The sequence below is a fragment of the Hypomesus nipponensis genome, chromosome 9, assembly GCF_054491055.1.
Source record: "Hypomesus nipponensis isolate SF chromosome 9, ASM5449105v1, whole genome shotgun sequence".
Classification (NCBI taxonomy): Eukaryota; Metazoa; Chordata; class Actinopteri; order Osmeriformes; family Osmeridae; genus Hypomesus; species Hypomesus nipponensis.
The window spans coordinates 6,358,675-6,382,500 of NC_140369.1; the positions used below are offsets into that span (position 1 = coordinate 6,358,675).

The following is a 23,826-nucleotide window of genomic DNA, read 5'->3' on the forward strand; positions in this document are numbered from 1 at the left end:
AGAGATGTGAGGCTTACACAGCAGAAGTCATGCTCTGTAACGTAAACCCAGCCTCGAGCAGCGCTCAAGCTGTTCTCATGTACACGGAGAAGGGAAACACCATAAATACCCATCCTGGGACTCACTCCCTGTCATAATGTTCACAAAACTTGTTTTTATGGTTGTGGAGCCGAGGAGGGAATATTTTTGAACCAACGTATTTAAATAACGCTGGTGAAAAATAGGATAGGGGTTCTGTTTGAGGAAAGTTGTTCTGTTTCTGCACGATTCCTCATTACACAGGTTTAACCACGGAGGAAGTTGTTATCACTAAACTCCTAATTCCTGCAAATTAGACTGTCCCAAGTTGAGAAAAATCCAGACCCTGGATGATAATTTTTCTCAGTGAGAAACTAATTGGTAACACTTATAATAATGCAGCAACACTTTATAATGCATCATAAACACATGCATAACACCTTATGAGCTGTTTTATGATGCTTTAAGGAACATGACTAAATACATTTTCATCACTGATCCCTGATCAAAAAACTTTTGAGGTGAACAGTTGGAAAATGTCAAGCAATAAGACATATTTAAAAGCTTTACAGTGCACTGCAGATGCTTACAACTCATTTGGTGTTATGCTTATGTGATTTATTATTATATCAGGATGTTTATATGATGTTTCTCAGCATGTATGATGTTCTGAGAGAGGTGTTTAAAACGTGTGTTTGTTTGGACATGGACAGAGGGACCGACAGTTCCCTAGCCCTGTCACCATGGGGCCCTACAACACAGGAAGCCTCTGATTGGCTGTAACTACTGGGTCGTGTCACATCCTCTTTAGGGAACTTTGATGTGTGTGAGGGAAGGATGTTGATTGTGTTGGCCGGTGGAATGTTGTGTGTTATCACAAGAACAGACATAACACCTCGGGCAGTCCCAGACAACGTGCAAGGGGCTATTTTTAGTTGTGGACCTTGACCCTGAGCCTGACCTGCTCTGGTTTTGATAACAGGTTCCAGTTTTCTCTGGTGGGCAACTCACTCAGAGCTGAGCTGCTGCTGTAATTGCAGGGGGTAGAAGTGGACCCCCATGTGGAGCAGCAGGGGTGCTCTCATTTAAAGCGCATACTGGGGAACAAAAACAGGCCTACGGCTTGACTTTCTCTCTCTTTCTCTCTCTTTCTTCTACTGCCTTTCCTCTTCCTCTCTCCCTCTTATTCTCCTCCTTCTCCCTCCCTCTCCTCTCAGTGTCCTCTCCCTCCCTCTCTCACCCTCTGCCATTCCATCTGCCTCTTCCTATCCTTCCCTCTCTCCATCCCCCTCTCCTTCTCCCCCTGCCTCTACCCCTGCCTCTACCCCTGCCTCTCCACCTGCCTCTCCACCTCAGTCCCTCTGTCTCTCCCCTCTCACCTTCTCCCTGCCTGTTGAGGGAAGAGGAGATGACAGTACATTACTTACCCCCAGGTCAGTGAGGCAGTGAGGCGCATATTTATACAAACACACCCATATTAAAACAGTGGACATGCATGGACACAGCTGCTTTCTGTCCTAAAGCCTTTCCATATTTGTTCAGGCTTTTCTATGAGTGCCAGAGAGGGAGGGGAAGACAGCTCACATTACAGGCCTTGAGCATTCCCTCAGTAACGTTCCCATGGCTCCTTTTTATTTGTCTTTATTGGTTGTACCAGCAAAGCCCTGTTTATAGAGGAGTACACAATACATTCAGTAGGTGTTCATCGATGGGTTTGTCGATGTGTATCCCAATGTGTTTGTGTGTGCGAGCGTCTGTGTGTGTGTCGCTCCCCAATAATGCCTGACACCAACTGCAGGAGAGCCAGAATGATGATGACACTGAGGTGTCATCTGTCAGCTAAGTGAAAGGAACTGCTGTGACCAGGACCATCGGGTGTCATGCCTGTCCTTCAGTGGTGTGATATAGGAGTGACCTACCTGGGGATACCTCTCTGTGTGTGTGTGGGGGAGAGGGAGAGAGATACTAATCTAGCTCTGTTGCAGCAAAAGCCAGTGCACCATAGCCATCGGCAGACCAATTTGCAAATGTTTGTTAATCGTTTTTTTGATATCCAAGGGGCTGACCAAAATGCCTTTGGAAGTCTCCTGTTTGTGAGGTCCCTGTCTCTGGGCCCTGCCTCATACTGCAGCTCTGCAGGTGCTGCAGGTGTGCGCCTGCACTCTGAGCCCATAGGTGCTCCTGTTTTCTGACCACGTGGACCTTCCTGCCCCTCTTCCTCCCCCTCTTCCTCCTCCCTCCTCCTCCTCTTCCCTCCTCCTCCCCCTCCTCCTCCTCCTCTTCCTCCTCCTCCTCCTCTTCCCCCCCGCCCCCTCCTCCTCCCCCCCTCCTCCTCCTCTTCCCCTCCCTCCTCCTCCTCCCCCCTCCTCCTCCTCTTCCCCTCCCTCCTCCTCCTCCTCCCCCCTCCTCCTCCTCTTCCCCTCCCTCCCCCTCCCTCCCTCCCTCCCTCCCTCCCTCCCTCCCTCCCTCCCTCCCTCCCTCCCTCCCTCCCTCCCTCCCTCCCTCCCTCCTCCTCCTCTTCCCCTCCCTCCTCCTCCTCCTCCCTCCCTCCCTCCCTCCCCCCTCCATTCTCCTCCTCCTCAGTCAGATGAGGATGGAGAGAGTGTGAGAGCCGGCCCCCGCTCTCCCGGTCAGAATACAAAGTAAGAGGCGACACATCGCTCTCAATCCAGAGGGGTTCAAATATAGAGGGCTCCGTCATGCCGCCCCACACTGTGGACTTGATGAAACGCTGTCGCCACCCTGACCCAGCTGGAGGTCTGTGTGTGTGTGTGTGTGTGTTTACGTGTGTGTGTGGGGGTTATTACCATGTATGAATGTGTGTCTATTTGCATGTGTGTCGGTCCTGCAATTCCCTATTATGAGCATTAGCATTTGTCTGGTTGAAGAGAATCCCTTCATTGCCTTACAGTTCAGTTTTCTGCACTGTAAATACATAAGCACACACTGAAGGGGCTGTGTTAGGAGGCAACAGAAGTGTTTATTTCTCAAATAGATCAAAGGAGGCTGTGCATGAAGCTTTATATAAGGATTACAGAAGCGTGGAAAATGCAACTGGAATAATATTGACGATGTTGATCTGGTGAGAAAATGCCAGGAAATGGTTTTGGCAGGAGAAGAATGTGTCCCCTACAGCACTTCTCCTGCATGCATGTAAACACACACACACACACACACACACACACGTGCACACACACACACGTGCACACACACACATTTACACACAAACACACACATACACACAGAGTGAGGCCTGTGTGTCTATAAGGTGGTGTTTTCTCATACTTAGCACTGTCTGTGTATTCAACCAATACTTCTGCTATGGGTTTACAATGTAGCATTTGTGGGCATTTAATATACTGTATTAGATAAATCACACACGCCCTTACTCAAACCCACGCGTGCACACACACAGACACACACCATGCTTTCCAGTCATTATGATACGATGTGTACTTCAGTGTCTCCATGGCGTGTTGATCCAATCTCGAGCAAACACATTAGATAACTCGAGCGGTTTTCTCTCACTCAAGACCCTCGAATAACGTCCTCAACCCTCCTCTCACCAACCATGTGAGGATGTGTGCATGACTCACTCCTGCTGCTCAATATCGCCATGACAACAAGACTGATGAGGAGGGCCGGTGCCTTCTGCGTTGTGGGGTGGAGGTGGACGTGCCGCGTCTGCGTATGGGGGGGGGGGGGTGGTGGGTGGGGTGGAGGTGGGTTGAAAAACATCTTTATTGTCTCAGTAGAGGTTAACGAGATGTTGTTCTCTTGAGAGATGGTATACAGATTCACTGTGCTGAGAAGGACGTGAGCGTCTCTCACTAGAGACACTAGATGTGGATCACGGTGGGTCTGCAGGACACAGAGAGAGAACCTGAGAGATGTGCCAAGATTTGAAACAGACACTGAGGAATTCAAGTTAGAGACATTGTGGCAAGTTTGAGACAAGTTGTTCCTAGAGAAGCGGACAGCTAATGACTCTGTCTTTGTCCCTCTCTATCTTCTTCTCTCTCCCCCTCTCTCTCCCCCTCTCTCCCCCTCCCCCCTCTCCCCCCCCCTCTCCCCCCCTCTCTCCCCCCCTCTCCCCCCTCTCTCTCCCCCTCTCTCCCCCCTCTCTCCCTCTCTCTCCCCCCCTCTCTCTCCCCCTCTCTCTTCCCCCCTCTCTCTCCCCTCTCTCCCCCCTCTCCCCCCCTCTCTCCCCCTCTCTCTCCCCCCTCTGTCTCCAATACATCTCTCCCCCTCCCAGATGCAGATCTACATGTATAACTCGGATGACTTTGACAGCCTGAGCGCAGCCATCAGGGAGAAAAGGATCATCGCCGCGATGGCCGTCTTCTTTCAGGTGAGAGAATCTCGATTGGCCCCGAGGTCAACGTTTCACACATGGAGCGCTGGGAGACCACTCTGGTTTTTTCCTCTGCCTTTTAGTTCCAAGCGCTTGTTTGTGTCTTCAAAGGCTGTGTCTGTGAGTCTGCCTGGGCTGCATGGTGAGGATGAGGGGGTGCCTACAGTACTGTGTGGATCCTCCCTGGTGTCGAGGGTGTATTTTTATAAGTGCGGATAGGGCCATGGAAACAGGCGGCTGGCATTAATCCTCCGCTGGTCCATTGAGTCGACAGTGGGAGGGAGGGATCATTGGAGGCTCCATCACTCTGAATTGGCAGGATTAAAACTTCATTTGATGCCATTGATTGTGTAAGTGGCCTTTTACTTGGCCCATTACCTTTCCTTTAATACTCCTCCTTCTCCCACATACACACACAGACACACACAGACACACACAGACACACACGCCTGTACACAGTCCTGTGGTCTGCCCGGTCCAAAGCAGCCATGCTGTAGATCCAGAGTATCACAGAGAGCCAGAGGTCGTGTCTCTTTCCTTCTCTTTCTCCTTCACATCCTCTGAGCTTCAGTCATAATGCAGCCCTGCCCTCAGTAACCACGGAGATGAACACAGAAGGGCCACATGCATGTGTTCTGTAGGTCTTCTGTAGGTGCACAACGGTGTACAACTTTCATACTTACACCCTAACTCTACTAATGGACTTCACGAAGCAGGAGAATTGATGTTCTGGGATTTTGTGTGAGTGTTTGTATGTGTGTGAATGTGTGTGAATGTGTGTGTGCACTTGTATCTGAATTGGTGCACAGATAGCAACAGTAGAGTGCAGTGCACACACACACACACACACACAAACACAGTCAGCCTCTAAACTGATTGTCAGGGAGCCAGTTTCTGGCAGCCCAGACAGGCGGACTCGTCCCCTGGGGGTGGTTATCGTGAAGAGGAGCTATCCTGTTAGGAAGGGAGGCCTCCCTCCGCGGTGATAACCCTGAAGCCGCTCTCCTCAGCGTGCCAGCACACACATCAACACCCGCCCCCCGTTTACCACAATGTCCCTGGACAAATGTACCTTCCTCCTGAAAAATACCTGATCACACCATCGACCAAGGGTCCTCGTTCAGCAGAGCTGCAGGAGGGAGGGGGAAGCAGGGAGAGAACAAGCCAGAGAGAGAAAACAAAGTGAGACGGAGAGAGAGAGAGAGAGAGAGGAGCCGGGTGTCTGCGGAGAGCATGTGCGCTCCCCGCTCATGTGTGGCCCGGTGTGTTTGTTTTAGCCCTGTGCGTGTGCCCACAGCGGTGTACTTGCCCCGTGATTGGATTGCTCTCATCTCTGAGAGGTACGCATTAATTAAATCATGTTGGTTTGCCGTACAGGACAAATTGGCTCTATCAGCCTTCCACGTGCTCCCGGGGGCCACGGCTCGCTTTTACGGCCCTCCTTCGCCGCGCTCCATGGCCGGGCCCCTGATTGAAATAGATTGTACCAGTAACATCTATCATTACACTTTTATTGGCTTATTTACTGCCTACATGGTCCAGTGTTCAGCAGGCAGGCAGATTCCTCCAGATGTATTTGTCTCGAGGGCTAGGGACGGGGCTAGGAGGATCCCTGTCTGACTCAGGTATTCCTGCTCTGTAGCGCGCTCCACCTCTCGCTCCACCTGAGAGAGAGAGACAGAGAGAGAGAGAGACAGAGAGAGAGAGACAGAGAGAGAGAGAGAGAGAGATGGAGAGAGACAGAGACAGAGAGAGAGAGAGAGAGAGAGAGAGACGGAAAGAGAGAGAGACGGAGAGAGACAGGGAGATAGGGAGACAGGGAGGGAGGGAGGGAGGCAAGAAAGGGCTGAGCGAATCAATGCGCTGCGCACAGCTCTACAATTAAATGTTTATTTTGCCATGTTTAAATGTAAAAAACACACCAAAACACAAGTGAATACATTTGTGGTGGTCAATTTGTAATTGTGGCGTGTCGCCACAAATAAATCAATGAATGGAAAACACTACTATGCTGCCCATCCAGCCACTGTAGGCCCCTCACAAGTTCAGAGAACATTAGCATGAGAAAGGAAACACAGCTGTAGAACTCATTCCATAGAATGATTTGCTCCAGTTTGTCCAGTGGTTTGAGTGGTGAGTTGGAGATGGGGGTGGGGGGGGGGGGGTGTTGCTATGGGGTACAGTTATGGTGCTGTTGGCCTGGTGCTCTCACGTCAGCCGCTGATGAAAAGGGAGGAGCCAGCACGCTCTGTCTCTCCCCTCCCTCCCTGTCGACCGTCGCCGTAGTTACCGCGTGGGATCCTTCAGCCTGAAGAAAGACCCGTCACTCCTCAACCTTCCTCAGAAATCAAATGAAAGAGGCGGGGTTTCTGCTGCTGATGCCTGGTTGTAATTGCCTTCCACTAACTGATTATAATATAGGGGCTATTTTTTACTTGTGAATAGATGTGTGTTCGCAAAGGTTCGCAGAGTGCACGAGCGCAGACGCAGAGCAGCATGGCCGTGCTGTCTCTCAGCTCGCTCTGTCGGAGCGCCAGCCGAAGGTGTTCTCAGTGCCAGGCTGCTGAGACGTCCTCGTTTGTTGAGCGCCACCTCCTTAACAAGCTAGTAGTCTCCTTGAACGACCAGGGCGTGAATCCTTCCCTTTATTGCCCACACCTTTGAATGCAAGGGAAAGAGCAGTCTAGTAGTATTTTCCTTCTGAAATAGTACTGGTCCAGGGATCCAGGATATATGAACGGGAGATGAAGGAAGGCCAGAGAGGGAGAGACAGATGAGGGGAGGAGGTGGGGATGTGTAAGCCTGAGGCTTCACTGGGTGGATGGGTGCCATGGACCTCCGGGCATTAAGAGACAAACATTAGGAATGAAACTATACCTTCCATCAGTCAGGCTCTGCTTTCTCTCCGGTGTTATCTGTCTCCTCTGCCTGTCTCTTAGCCTCCTGCTAATCCTCTTCTACTTCTTCTACTTCTGCCAGCTCTCTCTTTATGAAAAAGGGAACCCTGCCTTCGATGCACGCGAATGCAATAATTGTATAGACGGCAACGTTTATCCTGCAAGCTTTTCCGAAAGGGGAACCAATTGCCGTGTGAAAAAAAAGAGAGACTTTCTCTTCATGTCAAAACATTGTCTGGACACTATATGTGAGCTTTATAAGCAGTGACAAGGTTTTCTTTTTCGGTGAACACACATCCACTTTCAGCTGATTTGAATGTGCTCACACCCTTCTTTTGCTCTATCTTTCTTCAGCCCTCTCTACATCTCTTTGACCCCTGTCCAGCTGTCCTCCGTCCCTCTCTCTCTCCCTCTCTCTCTCTCTCTCTCTCTCTCTCTCTCTCTCTCTCTCTCTCTCTCTCTCCCTCCCTCCCTCCCTCCCTCCCTCCACTGTCTCAGTCCTGTATCCATAGCCATGCAGATAAAGCCCTGAGTTCTGCCGCTGACTCAGGGATTCAATATCCTGCCTCACCTGCCCCTAAAAACTCTGCTTTGAAGTGCCGAGCGCAGGGCTTCCGGAGGAAGTTTCATACAAAGGATTGTGGGAGATTTACGATAGCCCACGCGGGGCGAGGGTGTGCGGGGGCCTGAGGAAGGCTGTAGGGGGTGGTGATATATCAGAGAGGGTCTAAAAGGGGCTTGCTGAGGAAGAGACACTGGCTTAGGTGGGGTCACTGAGGAACAGAGTGGAACCATGGGTGAGTGGGAAGGATGAGAAGAGGTTGTAGGGGTCGCCATGGGAGACAGCATGTGCTAGAAACCTTTTATTCCAGTGTAGACCACTTGGTCTGCTAGTCCTGAAATGGTGCTTGTTACACACGCACACACACTTAGTCTTACACAATACACACACGTACACACACTCAGTCTCACACAATACACACTCTCAATCTCATACAGTACACCTACACACACTCGGTGTCATACATTACACGCGAACACACACACACACACAGACACACACGCACAGTGTCATTCAATACACACAGACACACACACATACACACACACACACATATGAACCTTTTACTCTCCTCTCACCCATCCCAACCTTGCAAGCACCTTTCTAATCATGGAAAATGTTAACAGACCCTTTTTTCTCAAAATGGGTAAAAATATAAAAGCCATTGTTTTTTCTCTCCCTCCCCCTCTCACTTTCGCAAGTCTAATGATAGTGGTTGTGTCCACACTCCATCTGCAGACACCGGCTGGTTGAACATTTCATCAACTGCCTGAAGCATTTTCTATATATTCTTTCCTTGCAGGTTTTCATCAAATACATTTGAATGTTTCGTGCTTTTCTTTCGACAGGGAACCTTGTTGTTTTGATGGTGTTGTTGTACATGTAAGTTGTCTTCTTGTGTGTGTTTTGTGAGAGCAGCATTAAAGTGTGTTTGAGAAAGAGTCCTTATTTAGGTACAAACAGTGTGTGTGTTTGTGTGTGTTGTTGAGGAGGAATAGATAGAGACCTTTGACATCCTGTACTCAACCCTTCTATCTCAGTTCAAACAGGCCTCTGAGAGCTCTGTGATTGCTTCTGTTTGTTCTCAGAATTACACACTCTCTCCACTACATATGAGCTCTCAATCTGTCTCTATCTCCCTCAGTCTTGTTACCTCCATTTCTCGCTCTCAGCCAAGCGACTCAATGTCGGCCTCTCTTTCTTGAGTGCATCATTAGTTAGGAGCCCTGCCAGGTTTAAGGCAGTGCCTTGCATTAGACAGGTGCAGTCTACGCTTTGGCTCTCACATGACATCAAAACAAACACTGAGATACACCGTGCCTCTCCATGACCCCCGCCTCTCATGGGAAAGACTGCCGGATGCCAAGTTCCTTCATCAATTTCAGATTGCGTGTGATCTGTTTGATAGCCGGTGTTGTTATAGCCCGATGCCACCAACAACTGCCGGGAGCTTCCGTCCGGTGGGAAAGTGCGCCAGTCGTTCGGAGGCTTTGACGGAAGGCAACTTCTCACGTGTCTGTGCTGTTTGTGTGTTCCTCTGACCTCAGGTGGGCCTGAAGGACAACCCTGCAGTGGACCCCATCATTCACGGACTGAGAGGAGTGGTGCATCACGGTGAGTGACTTAGACGTTAGGCAATCAGCATGCAAAGGGGAAGGGGAACGGATTTATTAGTCATACCGAGGGGGAAAAAAACGAGAAAAAATCACATAAATAGATGTATTATTTCTTTCTTGAGTCTGGTCCTGATACAGTAATGAGGAGGTTCTGCGAATTTGAACAGAGCCCTGCAGCGTGGTGTTTTCATGCTACTGAATCATGACTGTTAGCCTTAGTTAAATGACTCGGCAAACTGTCAACCTGTGTTATTCATCTCACCAGAAGACCCGTCCAACTGCAATCAGCTTTATCTACTTTTGTCAACAGATTAAATGGTCAGCTCATTTGCGGTTTCCGATTCGTGCAGAGCTTTGGGGTGGAGAGCTGGTTAGATTTTTGGATTCGTCTAGCTGGTTCTCCTCTGGTCTGGCGGTTGGGATCCTTGAGTCTGTGTGTAGCATTGGCGATTTCTTTAAGACTGCAAGGGAAGCTCAGCTTACCCTAACATTTAAAAAAAATCATGGTCAAATATTTACTATTGTGTTAACATTTTAAATGCGTTAGAACACGTTCATATCGAAAACGAGTTCGTTCAGAATCAGCTTCATATATTTAGGGTGACCAGACGTCCTCTTTTACCCGGAAATGTCCTCTTTTTTCAGGACCTAAAAAATGCGTCCAGCAGGGATTCCAAAATCGTCCGGGATTTTGCCTCGTTGGATATTCGTGTTTCTCTGGGTCTTTCACCAACTATTACGCCCTTACAAGTTCAGGAAAGGGTATCTCCCTTGCGCAAACTCTGACTGTAGAGAGAAGTGTCATTTTGATCAGATAGTGCTGCGTGCAACACACGACCAGCACCATCCCCCCTCCCCCCCCACTATGCTATCCAATTTTTATCATACATTTCATACAATTATACACCACATTAGGCCTAGTGGTTTCAGTTTAACCTAATTCCCACATTCGCTTCAAGTTTAATATTGTTAATATTGTTTTGTTAGATCGTTCCTTCACTTATTCATACAGTAGACTAGGCTAGGCTAGTGTCGAAGGGGTGAACTAGCCAGTGAACTAGCAAAATACATTGATAATGTATATGATCTAGGCCCGAAAATGAGCTTCCCCCATTTGAAAGACCAGCAGCCGCCACTGGTGTGTAGCGCATGCCTCGATGCATTTTACACAAGACCTTTGTGGAACAAATGCCTTCCAGCACGCAGACCTGCCAGAAGCAATGTTTCCCTCCGCTCAGGGGGTGAAATCGCCCTGTAAAGACCTGCCTCACATTCACACGCACACTTTGGAGGAGGTAGAAGAGGCGTTGTGAGGTAGTGGGATCGCGGCGACATGAGAAAGAACGATTGCGCACAGGGGACCCACTGTGGTAAACTCTTTAAGTCTGGTCCTCCCAGCTACCAGGCTGGTCTGGACCGCTTTAAGAAAGATCATTATTCTACTGCTTGTTGTTACTGATGGTGATGATGAGTTCTAAGGACAGGGAAACTGAACTGAACTTTCCTGGTCGTTATGAGTGCCCTGCTCTCTGCCTCTCTGTGATGCCAGGTGTTGGCACTGAAGGCTACGGCACCCCCGTTGCGCCTGGGTGGAGAGATGGAGACAGGAGAGGAGGGGGACGGGATGGGAGGAGGGAGGGAGGGGGTGTGACACAGGAGGGAAGGAGAGAGAGAAGGAGGGAGGGATGGGGTGAGGAGGGGAGAGCCCGAGAGAAGAAATTAAAGGAGCCGGGTGGCAGAGAGAACAGGGGAGCGTGGCGGCTTGAAGGAGGGAGCGAGACGGGAGATTAGAGGGAGGGAAGGAGGGACCCTTTGATTCTGCAGATGAGTGGGAAAGGGAGGGAGGAACCGAGTGCGACAGGAGGAAGAAGGGGGGAGTGTGTTGACAGAGGAGAGGGAAGCGGGGAGGGAGGTAGTGACAGAGAGCGGGAAAGGCGGCACGCAGATGGGCGGGGGAGGCGTGCAGAGGGCCAAGCAGCCTCCCTGGGGGAGGAAGCAGGAGGGGCGGGGGGGGGGGGGTGGCGGCGGGCGTGAGATGCCACTGTCTTTATCAGAGACAGATATGACTGTGGGGTCCCTCATCCTCCCCTCCTGCTCACTCACCCCCCTCAGCACCCCCCCACCCCTCTCCTGCTGACAGGCAGGCCTGTCTCCCGCTGTCTACCATTCGCCAAGCACAGAGATGTATTTTCAGCTCTGTCGCCTCCACGCACGGAGGAGGCAGGGAGGGGACAGGCTTGGGGAAGTGGAAGTGGGGGGGGGGGCTGTGGAAGGGGAGAGGGGGGGGGCTGGGGGGGTACAGCCAAGATTTATGGATCTGAATTAAGCATCCTCGCAGACACCCACTGAGCTGCGGTTTGGAAGCGCACAACGAGACGAGGCACAAACTGCCGCACGCACACCAGCCCGTCCTCTCAGAAGCGCACGCACATACAAACACACAAACAGCTCTTTGAAAGAAAGTGTCAGAGGAAGATTTGCTGTGAGAATTCAGAGAAGGCCTAGCCCCTTTCAATGGCTCAGTTTGTTCCCCGAGGCTCATAGTATGGGCTTTTAATTGTAAAATATGCGTGGGCTACTGCAGCAGAGCTTACTCTGCTGGTATTTTAAGCAAGTCCTGAACAGGAGAACTGTCTGCTCAAGTAATCATCCATTTGGTTCCTCAGTAACGGAGTCAAGTCTCAATATTTAATTACACAGTGAGTGCAGGAAGCCAGGCTTGGCGCAAGTCACACTTGGAGAACTGCGCACGGAAGTGCATGTGGGCGTGTGTGTGTGTGTGTGTGTGTGTGTGGGTGTCTATGTTTGGGTTGGTGTCAGATACCTTTCTGTGAAAGTGGGATAAGCTCAGTCAACACATACTGTACATGCCCATGACAAGACCCCAGCCTAAGAGGGGTCTGCATCTTTCATACGAACATGAACATCCTCTCACTAGCTGCCTGAGGAAGTCGTGCTAAGTGCAGACCACCAGATAAGACATCAAGCGCCAGCGTGGAGAGGACAGTTCACCACCGCCACCCCTCCCTAACCACGCACTGAGTCAACAGGATGTCAGCCCCATCTTTCAAGAGGTCCAATCACCGGACATACACTATGTTCTGTTGACATGACGTTCTCACGTGGGACCCTGTGTGTACACAGGCAGCGGACAGCCCCTGATCTTGCATGTATGTGTATTTACACGGCCTCATTTGTCCGTGCCGTGTCACTCTCTCTCTGTTTGCCCGGCCGAGCGTCAACGTCTCACCAGCGTCACGTGACAGGGCTCAAATGAACACCTAGTTCCTCGCCGACGCAAATTACAAGCACATTAATTCAGCATCTCGCGGCGGCTTTGTGGTCTCCACTGACTCGACACTCGTCAACTTTGATTGGCAATTAATTTTCCAAGGCTGAAGCAGCTTACGGGCGAGTTAGCCTAGCCTAGCGCCCAGGCTGAGGGTCGTTTGTCTGACTGCTGTCGTCACAGCGTGCCAGTGTGTCCTCCATTTCTCCAGCGACGAGCCTTAATCTCAAAGCTCTCCCATTCACTTCAAATCTGATGCAGCGCGCCGGCAAACCGCTAGCACACTAAGCTTCCTTTTCATCCCCTCTTCAATAGGATTCCCAGTTTAGTTGTGTGTGTTTAGTTGTGTGTGGGAAATGTAGGCCAGGAGGGTTCTTTATCAACTACATTTTGATTCCCTTCTTTTTCTTCTGGGTGATTGTGAATGCTCCTATCTTGATGTTAGGGGGAGGGGGGGGGGGGACGCATTGTAAGGACAAGGTGGCTACTCTGTATCTCGAAGGAGGACGATGTCAGGGCATCTGCTGATAACTGCTGACTCGACTGCAGGATTTGTGAAAGAAGTTCCACAATGTTGTCGTCTGTCAGCCAGGCTGGCTTTAGAGAGAGGAATCTGTGTAAAGCAAGCTGTTTCCAAAGTGGACTTTGCTTTACGTCTTAGCTTGTTACTGATCCATTGACCGCACTTGCCAGCAGAGACTCACCAACCCGCTCATAGAAATCCCTGTGACAGCAGAGCATTGTCACTGATGCTCCAAAGCACGTGTATGTTACCAAACGGGGGATGACCTCATCACGCGGCCCTGGCTGTGCAGGCGGGCGGTGACGTTGGGAACCGTGTGTGTTACGAAGCGTGAGCCTGACCGGGGTGGATGCGTGCCTGTGTTTGCTCCCCGCAGAGAAAGAGACCTTCCTGGAGCCGTTCATCCTGAGGGACCTGCTGCCTTCCTCCCTGACCAGCTACTACCGCTACACTGGCTCTCTCACCACCCCGCCCTGCAGCAGGGTGGTGGAGTGGATCATCTTCTCCAGGCCTGTCTTTGTGTCTTACAAACAGGTAAGAATTAACAGACACGACGACAATGACTACACCTTTTTCATTGTGCACCACCACAACCACCATCACCAACACCAGCACTACCATCACCACCACCATCCCCACCCAGCTAATACTATAGCTCACATGAATAGTTACGCATTGGGGAAATGGGATATCTATTAGCTACACTTAAGACATCCATCTCTGGAATGTTTTGCTGCAGTGTTCATTGTAGCAAGACCATCCCTCCCTGCCCCCATATCTCACCATGGCTCCATCCCTCACCACCTCCCTCCCTCCCCCCTCACCTCCCTCCCTCCATCCCTCCCTCCCCCTGCCCTACCATCCCCTTTGCTTCGCCAGTACAGACAGCACTTGGCAGACTCACATTCTAATGAGACCAAATGAGTTTGCTTAAGAGTGCTGTGGGTGAAAGCCCTAAGTAGAAGTAAATCTACAAGTCTCGAAAATGTGAGTGCGTGTGCATCACTGTGTGTGTGTGCGCATCTGTGTGTGTGTGTGTGTGTGCGTGTGTAAAGTGGTGCAACCGAGGACCAAAGTTTCCTCCTTGTCAGGCTGGTCAGTGAAGCTGAATTCAACATGTTTATCGCTGTAGCCACAGCCAGCAGACAGCTTGGGACAGGCCTGGGTAACACATACATGAACACCCTCTCTGGCTGATATATGCTCAGAGATACTGGACCCTGCTGTCCACACACAGAGACTAAAGATGACGGGCGCAGGAGAGGCAGACACACGTTTGAGACTTTTCTAGAACAGCTGTTTTGACACGCTTACAAGCCAAGGTCAACTTAAAAAAAAACGGCTTTGTAATCGCTTGTGATAAACACAGGTGGTGGAGTGTGGTGGATAGTTACCCCCCCCCCCGCCCCCCCCCCCCCGCCCCCCCCCCCCCCGCCCCCCCCGCCCCCCGCCCCCCCCGCCCCGCCCCGCCCCAGGATGAGCGTTTAGAGAAAGACCCATTTTGGTTTTAGAAGTGTGTTTTGCCTTGCACATCGATTAGCAGCTGCCATGTTGCAAAGGCAACAATGTGTTTGTTGAAGGTGTGTTTGTGTCTGCCAGGCCGCAGGTGTGCCTCAGCAAAGTAATAGAGGGTGTTGGTGTGTAGTCGTTCCATGAATTATAAGCGAGCAGAGCCGTGGAGGAGAGATGAGACACAGCATGCCCTGCCTTCCCCCGCCTGACCTTTCAGATGATTCGATTTGGCCCCAAATTCAGACAACAATGAATAATACTGTGTGATGTATGCCTGAGACGATGGTTTGTTTTTTATTCCTGTTCCACGGCACTGCTCGGCTTTCATGGTCTGAGACGTATTTTTTGGAGTGTCTGCCCTGAAGGCAGCGAACTTACAACACTACCCGCTCACAATACATGATGCAAAAACACAGGGTGTGTTGAGTCATGAGCCGTTAGCGAGGAAATCACAGTGTCCGTCCTCCTCCTCCTTCCTGCTCTCTCTGGGCGAGATGCATTCCTATCCTCAGGATGTGGAACTCGTGCACATTAGCCGGTCTTTCTTCATATATTTAACACTACTTTGAAGTCCATTGTTAGGCCGTTTTCCTGTGCTCTGTTCTATAGAAGAGCTCATTGAGCAAGATGAAAGAGAGAAACGAAGCAGTCGCACTCCATCAATGTATCTTGTCTAGTCTTTAGCTGTCTCCCTGTTCCTCTCTTTTTCTCTATTTTTCTCGCTCTTTTTTTCTCTCTTTTTTCTCTATCTCTCTCTCTGTCTCTCCCTCTCTCTCTCTCTCTCTGTCTCTCTCTGTCTCCCTTTCTCTCTCCCTTTCTCTTTCCATCTCAACCCCTCCGTCTTTTGTTCTTGATCAGTGCTGGAAGTAGGTCACAGGGAGTGACAGACATAGCTTGGGGCTGGCTTTTACAGCAGATCGATGCTCCGCTATGCCGTGGCAACAGCTCCAACTAAAATGCTTCCATTTGTAACATCTGGGGGCTCATGTGTGCGCGAGCGAGCGTGCGCGCGTGTCCACATCACCCTCCCAGCTGTGTGACAAAGGAGCACGCCTGTTGCCACCGCGCCCGGCGCAGGATTTAGCAACCTCATTGCGGGGGGGGGGGGGGGGGCGGGGGGGAGGGGGGGGGGGTGCTTGTCCTGGGCCGCCCACGCCAGGGTCATGTTTGTGTGTGCTGTATGCTCGTGTGAGGCGCCTGTGCGATAAGGATTAGGACCCTTCAGTTTTGCTGCGAGTTCCACACAGACAGCAATCCCCCCGGTCGGAGCCCGCCGAGATTTCAATCCCAATAAGCTGTTTTTTCGGGGGGGGGGTGTTGCCATATTAGGGATTAACAGATTGTTGTCTGATTAAGAGATTAGGTGAAGAGGCCTGTATTGCTGCCACGGTGCTTGGCATAAGGGCCCTGGTGTGTGCCAGTGCTGGGGGCCCCACAGGCAGAGATTCTCACCGGGGGTGGGGTGGTGGTGGTGGAGGTGGATCCACAATGCAGTGCAGCCTGTCCCCTGGCGTTGTTTAAGAGGAAGGCCTCTCGTGTGGGGTTGGAGCAGTGTGGCGTGCCTTCCCACCCAGCCTGCAGAATCACAGGCAGGCCACACACACAGTAGGGGCCTTCCCAGCATGCATAGTAAACATCCAGAACAGACAGGGACGTTTTCACTCGACTCTCTGTTACCATACCAACTGTTTGTTTCTCCCACAACATTCACTCACTCCAGTCACAATGCACACACAAACATACACACACACACACACACACACAAACACAGAGCCCTGGTTGATCCTTCTCCCTATCTCTATATAGCCTGCATGTCACCCTGTTTCCCTATTCTCCACTCCTCTCTGATTCTCTGTCACAGTTTCTCCCTACCCTAAATCCAGAGCTTTTACCCACAGGCAGACTCATCCGACTTAGTTTTTCCACATTAACCCTTGGCTTATGATGCGGACAGACAGATTTTCTTTCATCTTCTTGGACATCATCATCTTTAGAAACAATTTCCAGATTACCACCCCCCATCCAGTGGTCGGGTTGAAAAACAGGACAGCTTTGTTTTTGTGTGTTTTCTCCAGACTATATATTCTGTCCATAGTTAAGTGGTCTTGTCTGCTTGCAGCCTTCCAGCTCAGCTCCACCACATTACACATGTATGCAGGCGAGAACACAAGGTCATGAGTATCTACTGGAAACACAAAGATACAGACAACACACAGTTTTTTTCACGTTACTGCCTGTGTGAAAAATATGATTGCACTGGCCTTGAAATGGGGTATCAACCCACACTGAACTATAGCTCTGAAAAGAATCTAATCTCCACTTCACTTGTCTTTCTCTGTCTGTCTGCCTGTCTGTCCACCTGTCTGTCTGTCTGCCTGTCTGACCACCTATCTGTCTGTCTGTCTGTCTGTCTGCGCCCTGTCTGTCTGTCTGTCTGCCTGTCTGTCCACCTGTCTGTTTGTCTGACCACCTGTCTGTCTGTCTGTCTGCCTGTCTGACCACCTGTCTGTCTGTCTGTCTGACCACCTATCTGTCTGTCTGTCTGTCTGCCTGTCTGACCACTTATCTGTCTGCCCCCTGTCTGTCTGTCTGCCTGTCTGCCCCCTGTCTGTCTGTTTGTCCACCTGTCTGTCTGTCTGTCTGTCTGGCCGTCTGTCTGTCTGTCTGACCACCTGTCTGTCTGTCTGTCTGACCACCTGTCTGTCTGTCCGTCTGTCTGTCTGACCACCTGTCTGTCTGGCCGTCTGTCTGTCTGTCTGACCACCTGTCTGTCTGTCTGTCTGACCACCTGTCTGTCTGTCTGGCCGTCTGTCTGTCTGTCTGACCACCTGTCTGTCTGTCTGTCTGTCTGACCACCTGTCTGTCTGTGTGTCTGCCTGTCTGACCACCTGTCTGTCTGTCCACCTGTCTGTTTGTCTGACCACCTGTCTGTCTGTCTGACCACCTGTCTGTCTGTCTGCCTGTCTGACCACCTGTCTGTCTGTCTGTGTGACCACCTATCTGTCTGTCTGTCTGTCTGTCTGCCTGTCTGACCACCTGTCTGTCTGCCTGTCTGACCACCTATCTGTCTGCCCCCTGTCTGTCTGTCTGCCTGTCTGCCCCCTGTCTGTCTGTTTGTCCACCTGTCTGTCTGGCTGTCTGTCTGGCCGTCTGTCTGTCTGTCTGTCTGACCACCTGTCTGTCTGTCTGTCTGTCCGTCTGTCTGTCTGTCTGACCACCTGTCTGGCCGTCTGTCTGTCTGTCTGTCTGACCACCTGTCTGTCTGTCCGTCTCTCTGACCACCTGTCTGTCTGTGTGTCTGCCTGTCTGACCACCTGTCTGTCTGTCTGCCTGTCTGACCACCTGTCTGTCTGTCTGTGTGACCACCTGTCTGTCTGTCTGTCTGCCTGTCTGACCACCTATCTGTCTGCCCCCTGTCTGTTTGTCTGCCTGTCTGCCCCCTGTCTGTCTGTTTGTCCACCTGTCTGTCTGGCTGTCTGTCTGGCCGTCTGTCTGTCTGTCTGTCCACCTGTCTGTCTGTCTGTCCGTCTGTCTGTCTGTCTGACCACCTGTCTGGCCGTCTGTCTGTCTGTCTGTCTGTCTGACCACCTGTCTGTCTGTCCGTCTCTCTGACCACCTGTCTGTCTGTGTGTCTGCCTGTCTGACCACCTGTCTATCTGTATGTCTCTCTGACAACCTGTCTGTCTGTCTGCCTGTCTGTTCCCAGCTGGAGGCTTTCTATTCCATCTTCACCACGGAGCAGCAGGATCATGTCAAGTCAGTGGAGTACCTGCGGAGCAACTTCCGCCCCCTCCAGAGTCTGGACAGCAGAGACGTGTACAAGTCCGCTGTGAAGGACGCCTGGCAGCCCGACCTGACGGACAGCCTTGGCAACCCGTACGGAACAGAGGCCTCCAAAGGTAGGCCTACTGACTCACCCTACTGTTTGTATGGTATCGTACCACGTTACATTCACGTCCTAGTCAAACCTTCATCTATGTGTAACTTGTTAACTCCGCTAGCTGTCAACTGTAACACTGCAGGCAGATGAACAGGCTTCAGCTGGTGCCGTGGTTGAAGCCCTGAGGTGCCGTCTGAACACTTTCAGGCTTTCTGGGGGGCCTCTTTGTTGGTTTTACAACAGAACAGACACTGGTGGGAGGACCAGCAGTGGCCAGTCTTCCTCTGCCTCATTACTGGGTCCACTGCCTCATGTTCTCTCTCCCTTCACGCCCAGCACCTGTGTGTGCGTTAATGTGTGTGTGTGTGTGTGTGTGTGTATCTGTGTGTGTGTGCAAGTGTGACTGACTGTGTGCATCAGTGTGTCCCCTGGCTCACTCAGAGAGTCAGCCAGCATCTGTGCTGCGTCACACAGGCAAGCAGGGCTTTTTCTCCCCTCTCTCTCTCTCTCTCTGGTTTTTCCCTGGAAAGAGAGAAGAAAACCTAATGAAGTAACACATGCAAACACACCCTCTGTCTCACACGCACACACCTACACACACACTCTTTCTCTCACACACACACACATACATACACACACATACCTTAACACTCACACACACACACATACATACCCCTACAGTATACACAGGAAATATCATGTGTGTCCTTGAAAGCTACAGTTATGCACATCTGTCAGGCCTGGAGGAGAAGAACATAACAGAGCAGAGCAGAGCAGAGCAGAGCAGAATGAAGACAGGCAGCATACAGATTGCTCTGTAGAGAGACTCACCATATGCTGCCCATACACTCCGCTCCTCAGCATGCTGCATTATCTCACAGTGGGTTGGTAGAGGCGTGTGTGTGTGTGTGTGTGTGTGTGTGTGTGTGTACAGCTCACACATGCATATGAAGGTGTCAGTGAGACTCCCACATCATCCCTCCATCCTGGGAAGAAAGGAGAAGGGTGTTGGAGAATCCTAACATGAGGCTCGGTCCTCGTGTCCTCTTCACATATCTTCCTTTTGTTCTAGCCTTTTCTCTGGCCTGCTTTCATGCACGGTTTGCACAGGTGGCCTGTAGAATAATGAAAAACATGCTCAAATCAATACAGACTCATTCAAACCTAGAGGTAACATTTCTGGTAAGCATTTTTCACTAGACCAGCATGTCAACCAGCAAAAAAAAATCAATGGTACACCGTGATGAAGTGAGCATGTTTGTTTGTGTGCGGTGTGTTTGAGCCAGGCAAGTGAGTCACTTGCGCCCCTGTGACCAGCCCTCTGTGACCAGAGATGTCCAGCTGCTCTGTGATGCCCTTTCTTTTAGTAATCAGCCTTAGATTTCCTTTGCTCCACTAGAAATAATTCAGTAATCCACTACAAACAGGCTTAGGCAATTTCTCCATCATCCATTAAATGATTGTTAGTTTAATTTTGGGCCATGGAGAATTGATTGCCTTGTCACGGTAAGAGTGAAGGAATGGATGGATGGAGAGACGAATGCTATGGATGGATGGGGTGGGTGATTGCTCCCGTCCTCTCCAAGAATAGAGCCGTGGAATTGGGGGCCGATGGCTGGAACCAGGGCTTTGATAGCCTGCTCGAATTTCAAACCAGTACTTCAAAACAAAGGACTTGTTTCAGGATGTAGATGTAGGTTCGGCCAAGTGTTTTGCTCCTAAAGGGTTGAAATTACAATCCAGTCATCTCCGTTTGATAAGTAATGTCCTCCTTTATTCCGGCGAATGAAATGTCATATAAGAGATAAACATCTAATCTCTGTAGGAAAGATGGTCTCAAAAATAGAATCAATCTCTATGAGAGCCTTTTAAGACCACACGCCATTTTCCAATTGATTTAGCCTGAGCTGGACCTTTGTAGGAGAACAGAGTGTTATTTTTAACCTCCCAATTTAGGATGAGAACAAGAACCCTTCGCTTGAGTGACAGGCGGGGTCTGCTGACGTGGCGTGTGGCGGCCGAGTTGTGAGAGGTCTTCATGAGGACTCTGGTACAGCAGCTTTCAGCATGCTGTGGGGCCTCTAGCAGGGCCTCCCTTCATCTGTCAACGCGGTCAACCTGCCGCAGGACAAAAGACGTCCTCTCTTCCTTTAAACAGCCTTTCACTTCCCCTCCGAGACATCCTCACTCTCATTTCTGGCACATGAAAGAGGGATTAGGTGGGCAGAGAGAAAAACATGGACGGACAACAGAGAAGGAGGTGAGAGAGAGAGAGAGAGAGAGAGAGAGAGAGAGAGAGAGAGAGAGAGAGAGAGGGAGAGAGAGTCAGAGAGAGAGAGAGAGGGAGAGAGAGAGAGAGAGAGGGAGAGAGAGAGAGTCAGAGAGAGAGAGAGAGAGAGAGAGAGAGAGAGAGAGAGAGAGAGAGAGAGAGAGAGAGAGAGAGAGAGAGAGAGAGAGAGAGGGAGAGAGAGAGAGAGAGAGAGAGAGAGAGAGAGAGAGAGAGAGACTGATGTCCACCTTGCATCCCATAACATGTGTTCCCCCGTGCTCCTCTCTGTGTGATTGTGGTCTGGTCTCCATCAGTCAGTGTCACCGGGCCATGTCCCATGTGTGTTTGGATGTGAGTGTGTGGCTAGTTGTCGGAGGCCCCCTTCTTTGATGAAAAACATAACAGGATCTCTCCATCACACATCCCAGCCCAAAGGCCCCTCACAGCTCCTCTGTTAGAAAAACAAAGAGAATACATACTGTTTATATGGATTTGAAATGGAAAACAGAAACGCACACTCAGACCACACTGATATGTACCACACACACACACCACACACACACCACACACACACACACACCACACACACAGGCCTACCCAGCCCAGCTTGATACTAACTAGGTACCCTCTAAAGTGGTGGAGGTCATGCAGGTTGCAGTGACTCCCACATGCAGGACTGTGACTAATGACATTAGCTGTACCAAAGCACATGGTCCTATTATTCAGGTTATTCATGGAAAACCTCCTCTATATAGAGAACTTAATCAATTTAGTCACGCCAAGCACATTAGAATATTCTCCATCTCAACAAGAATAGTAAATCAGTATCCCATTATACAGCTAGCTGACACAAAGGACTCTAGGATAACATCAGCAATGTTGTTAGGAGTGGTGTTGAAGGCTGTCCATCTTGAAGATGCCACTTGCGATAATGTTCATCATAATTTTACAAGAATAACAACGTCATTAATGTTGTGTTCAGGGCTGTGGAGCCTGTGTCCTGTTTGAGTGAGAAGGAAGGTACTGCACTCATGGGAAACTTCCACTGATTTATGGTGTTTTCACTCATTTGGGTTCCTCCCAGCCAATGACTAAACAGAGATTACAGAGCTATGGATCTGACTGGTTGGCCATGGCGCCATGGAAACACCACGGTAACGCTATGGCAACGCTGCCACAACCATTGGCAGTTTAACTGAGTGCACTGCTCACACTGGTCAAACAGAGACACCTAGTGGCCGCAGAAGGTGTGGCAGCCATGAGCAGATGGCAAGGGAGGTATGCAGTTTGACTAGGGAATAGGGAGATAGGAAGGAAAGCTTGTTAGATGAAAGGCCTAAAGGCAGGTATATATGAGCTCGTATATTATTTGACCTCTCAGACAAACACTGCGTCTGGTGCAACTGTTGAATGTGTCACATGACATGACTGGCCCTCGGATATAATAACACATCTGAATGGAGCTCACTTGCCCCAGCACGTCCTGCTCTCCCCGGCCGGCTCCCATCTCTCTCCCTCTGCCACTCATTAGACCCCAGCCTGGCTGCTCTTTTGGGGCATCTGGAGAGCAACATTACCTGTTTCACTGCTCTGATATTAACTCCCCCCCCCTTCTCTGTTTTTATGCCTCTCCCCTCTCTCTCTCTCCCCTCTCTCTCTCTCCCTCTCTCTCTCTCCTTCTTTCTTTTACTCTCTCGCCTTCTCTCTCTCTTTCTCGCATCTTTCTCGACATCTCTCTTTCTCCCCCCTCTCCCGCACTTTCTATTGCTGTCTTTCCCCCTCTCTCTCTCCCCCATCACTCTCTCTATATATTACATTTTCTGTCTTTGTCTCTCTTTGTCTGCCTCTCTCCTTGCTCTCTCTCTCTGTCTGTCCATCTCCCCCCCTCTCTCTCCCTCTCTCTCTCTCTCCCCCCCTCTCTCCCTCCCTCTCTCTCCCCTCTCTCTCTCCCTCCCTCCCTCTCTCTCCCCTCTCTCTCTCCCTCCCTCTCTCTCCCCTCTCTCCCCCCTCCCTCCCTCTCTCTCCCCTCTCTCTCTCCCTCCCTCTCTCTCCCCTCTCTTCCCCCCCTCTCTCCCTCTCTCTCTCTCCCTCTCTCTCTCCCTCCCTCTCTCTTCCCTCTCTCCCCCCCTCCCTCTCTTTCCCCTCTCTCCCCCCTCTCTCCCTTCCTCTCCCTCCCTCTCTCTCCCTCTCTCCCCCCCCTCTCCCCCCTCTCTCTCCCCTCTCTCTCTCCCTGCCTCTCTCTCCCTCCAGTGTGCAGCAGTGCTCCCATCAACATGAAGGTTCAGCATCTCAACAGGACTGCCCTCGTGGTCCGCTGGACGCGCCCAGAGGTCACCTACCACCCGCCAATCATCTCCTTCGTCATCTCCTACAGCTGGACCAAGCACGACGAGTCCTTCGAGGAGACCCACGTCACCGACAGCCAGCACAAACTAGTGAGGGGGCACTTCACTGTGTAAACACACACACACACTCGGACACACACACACACGCTTGGACACACCCATGCAACGTACGTACGGTGCCCTTCTTTAGGCCAAGCTTCCTGGAAAGTAGCTGGCAGACACAGCGTCACATTGTACTCCGCGGTCGTCACGACGATGCCAATGGAATAGAGTGCGAGTGTGTGCCGGTGGATGAGCAGTAGACTAAGAGGAAATGATGCGGTGGCACTGGCTTTACTGTGACCTTGGGACGGGAGCGTGGAGAGACACCAGCGTGAGGAGCACAGCCCCCAGCCATTTAAGAGCAGAGCTTACTTTTTCAATACCCTCAGCTCTTTAATATCCTGCCATTGTGTTCCAACGGGGGCTGAAAATTAATGAGGAGCCCGATTCCTCTGAGCGAGAGAGAGAGAGAGAGAGAGAGAGGGAGGATGAGGGAGGGAGAGACAGAGAGAGAGAGAG

At 50.9% G+C, this 23,826-nt stretch overlaps 1 protein-coding gene across 3 annotated transcripts in view; it reads left to right on the top strand.

Moving 5' to 3' along the window:
* ptprga (protein tyrosine phosphatase receptor type Ga) overlaps positions 1-23,826 on the top strand; it is a 158,502-nt gene that overhangs the window by 109,127 nt on the left and 25,549 nt on the right. For all 3 annotated transcript variants that reach the window (XM_084705264.1, XM_084705265.1, XM_084705266.1), the window contains 5 exons: positions 4,274-4,369; positions 9,379-9,445; positions 13,636-13,793; positions 18,478-18,670; positions 23,171-23,355. In XM_084705264.1, coding sequence (XP_084561390.1) covers positions 4,274-4,369; positions 9,379-9,445; positions 13,636-13,793; positions 18,478-18,670; positions 23,171-23,355 — 699 coding nt within the window. The remainder of the gene's footprint in view (positions 1-4,273; positions 4,370-9,378; positions 9,446-13,635; positions 13,794-18,477; positions 18,671-23,170; positions 23,356-23,826) is intronic.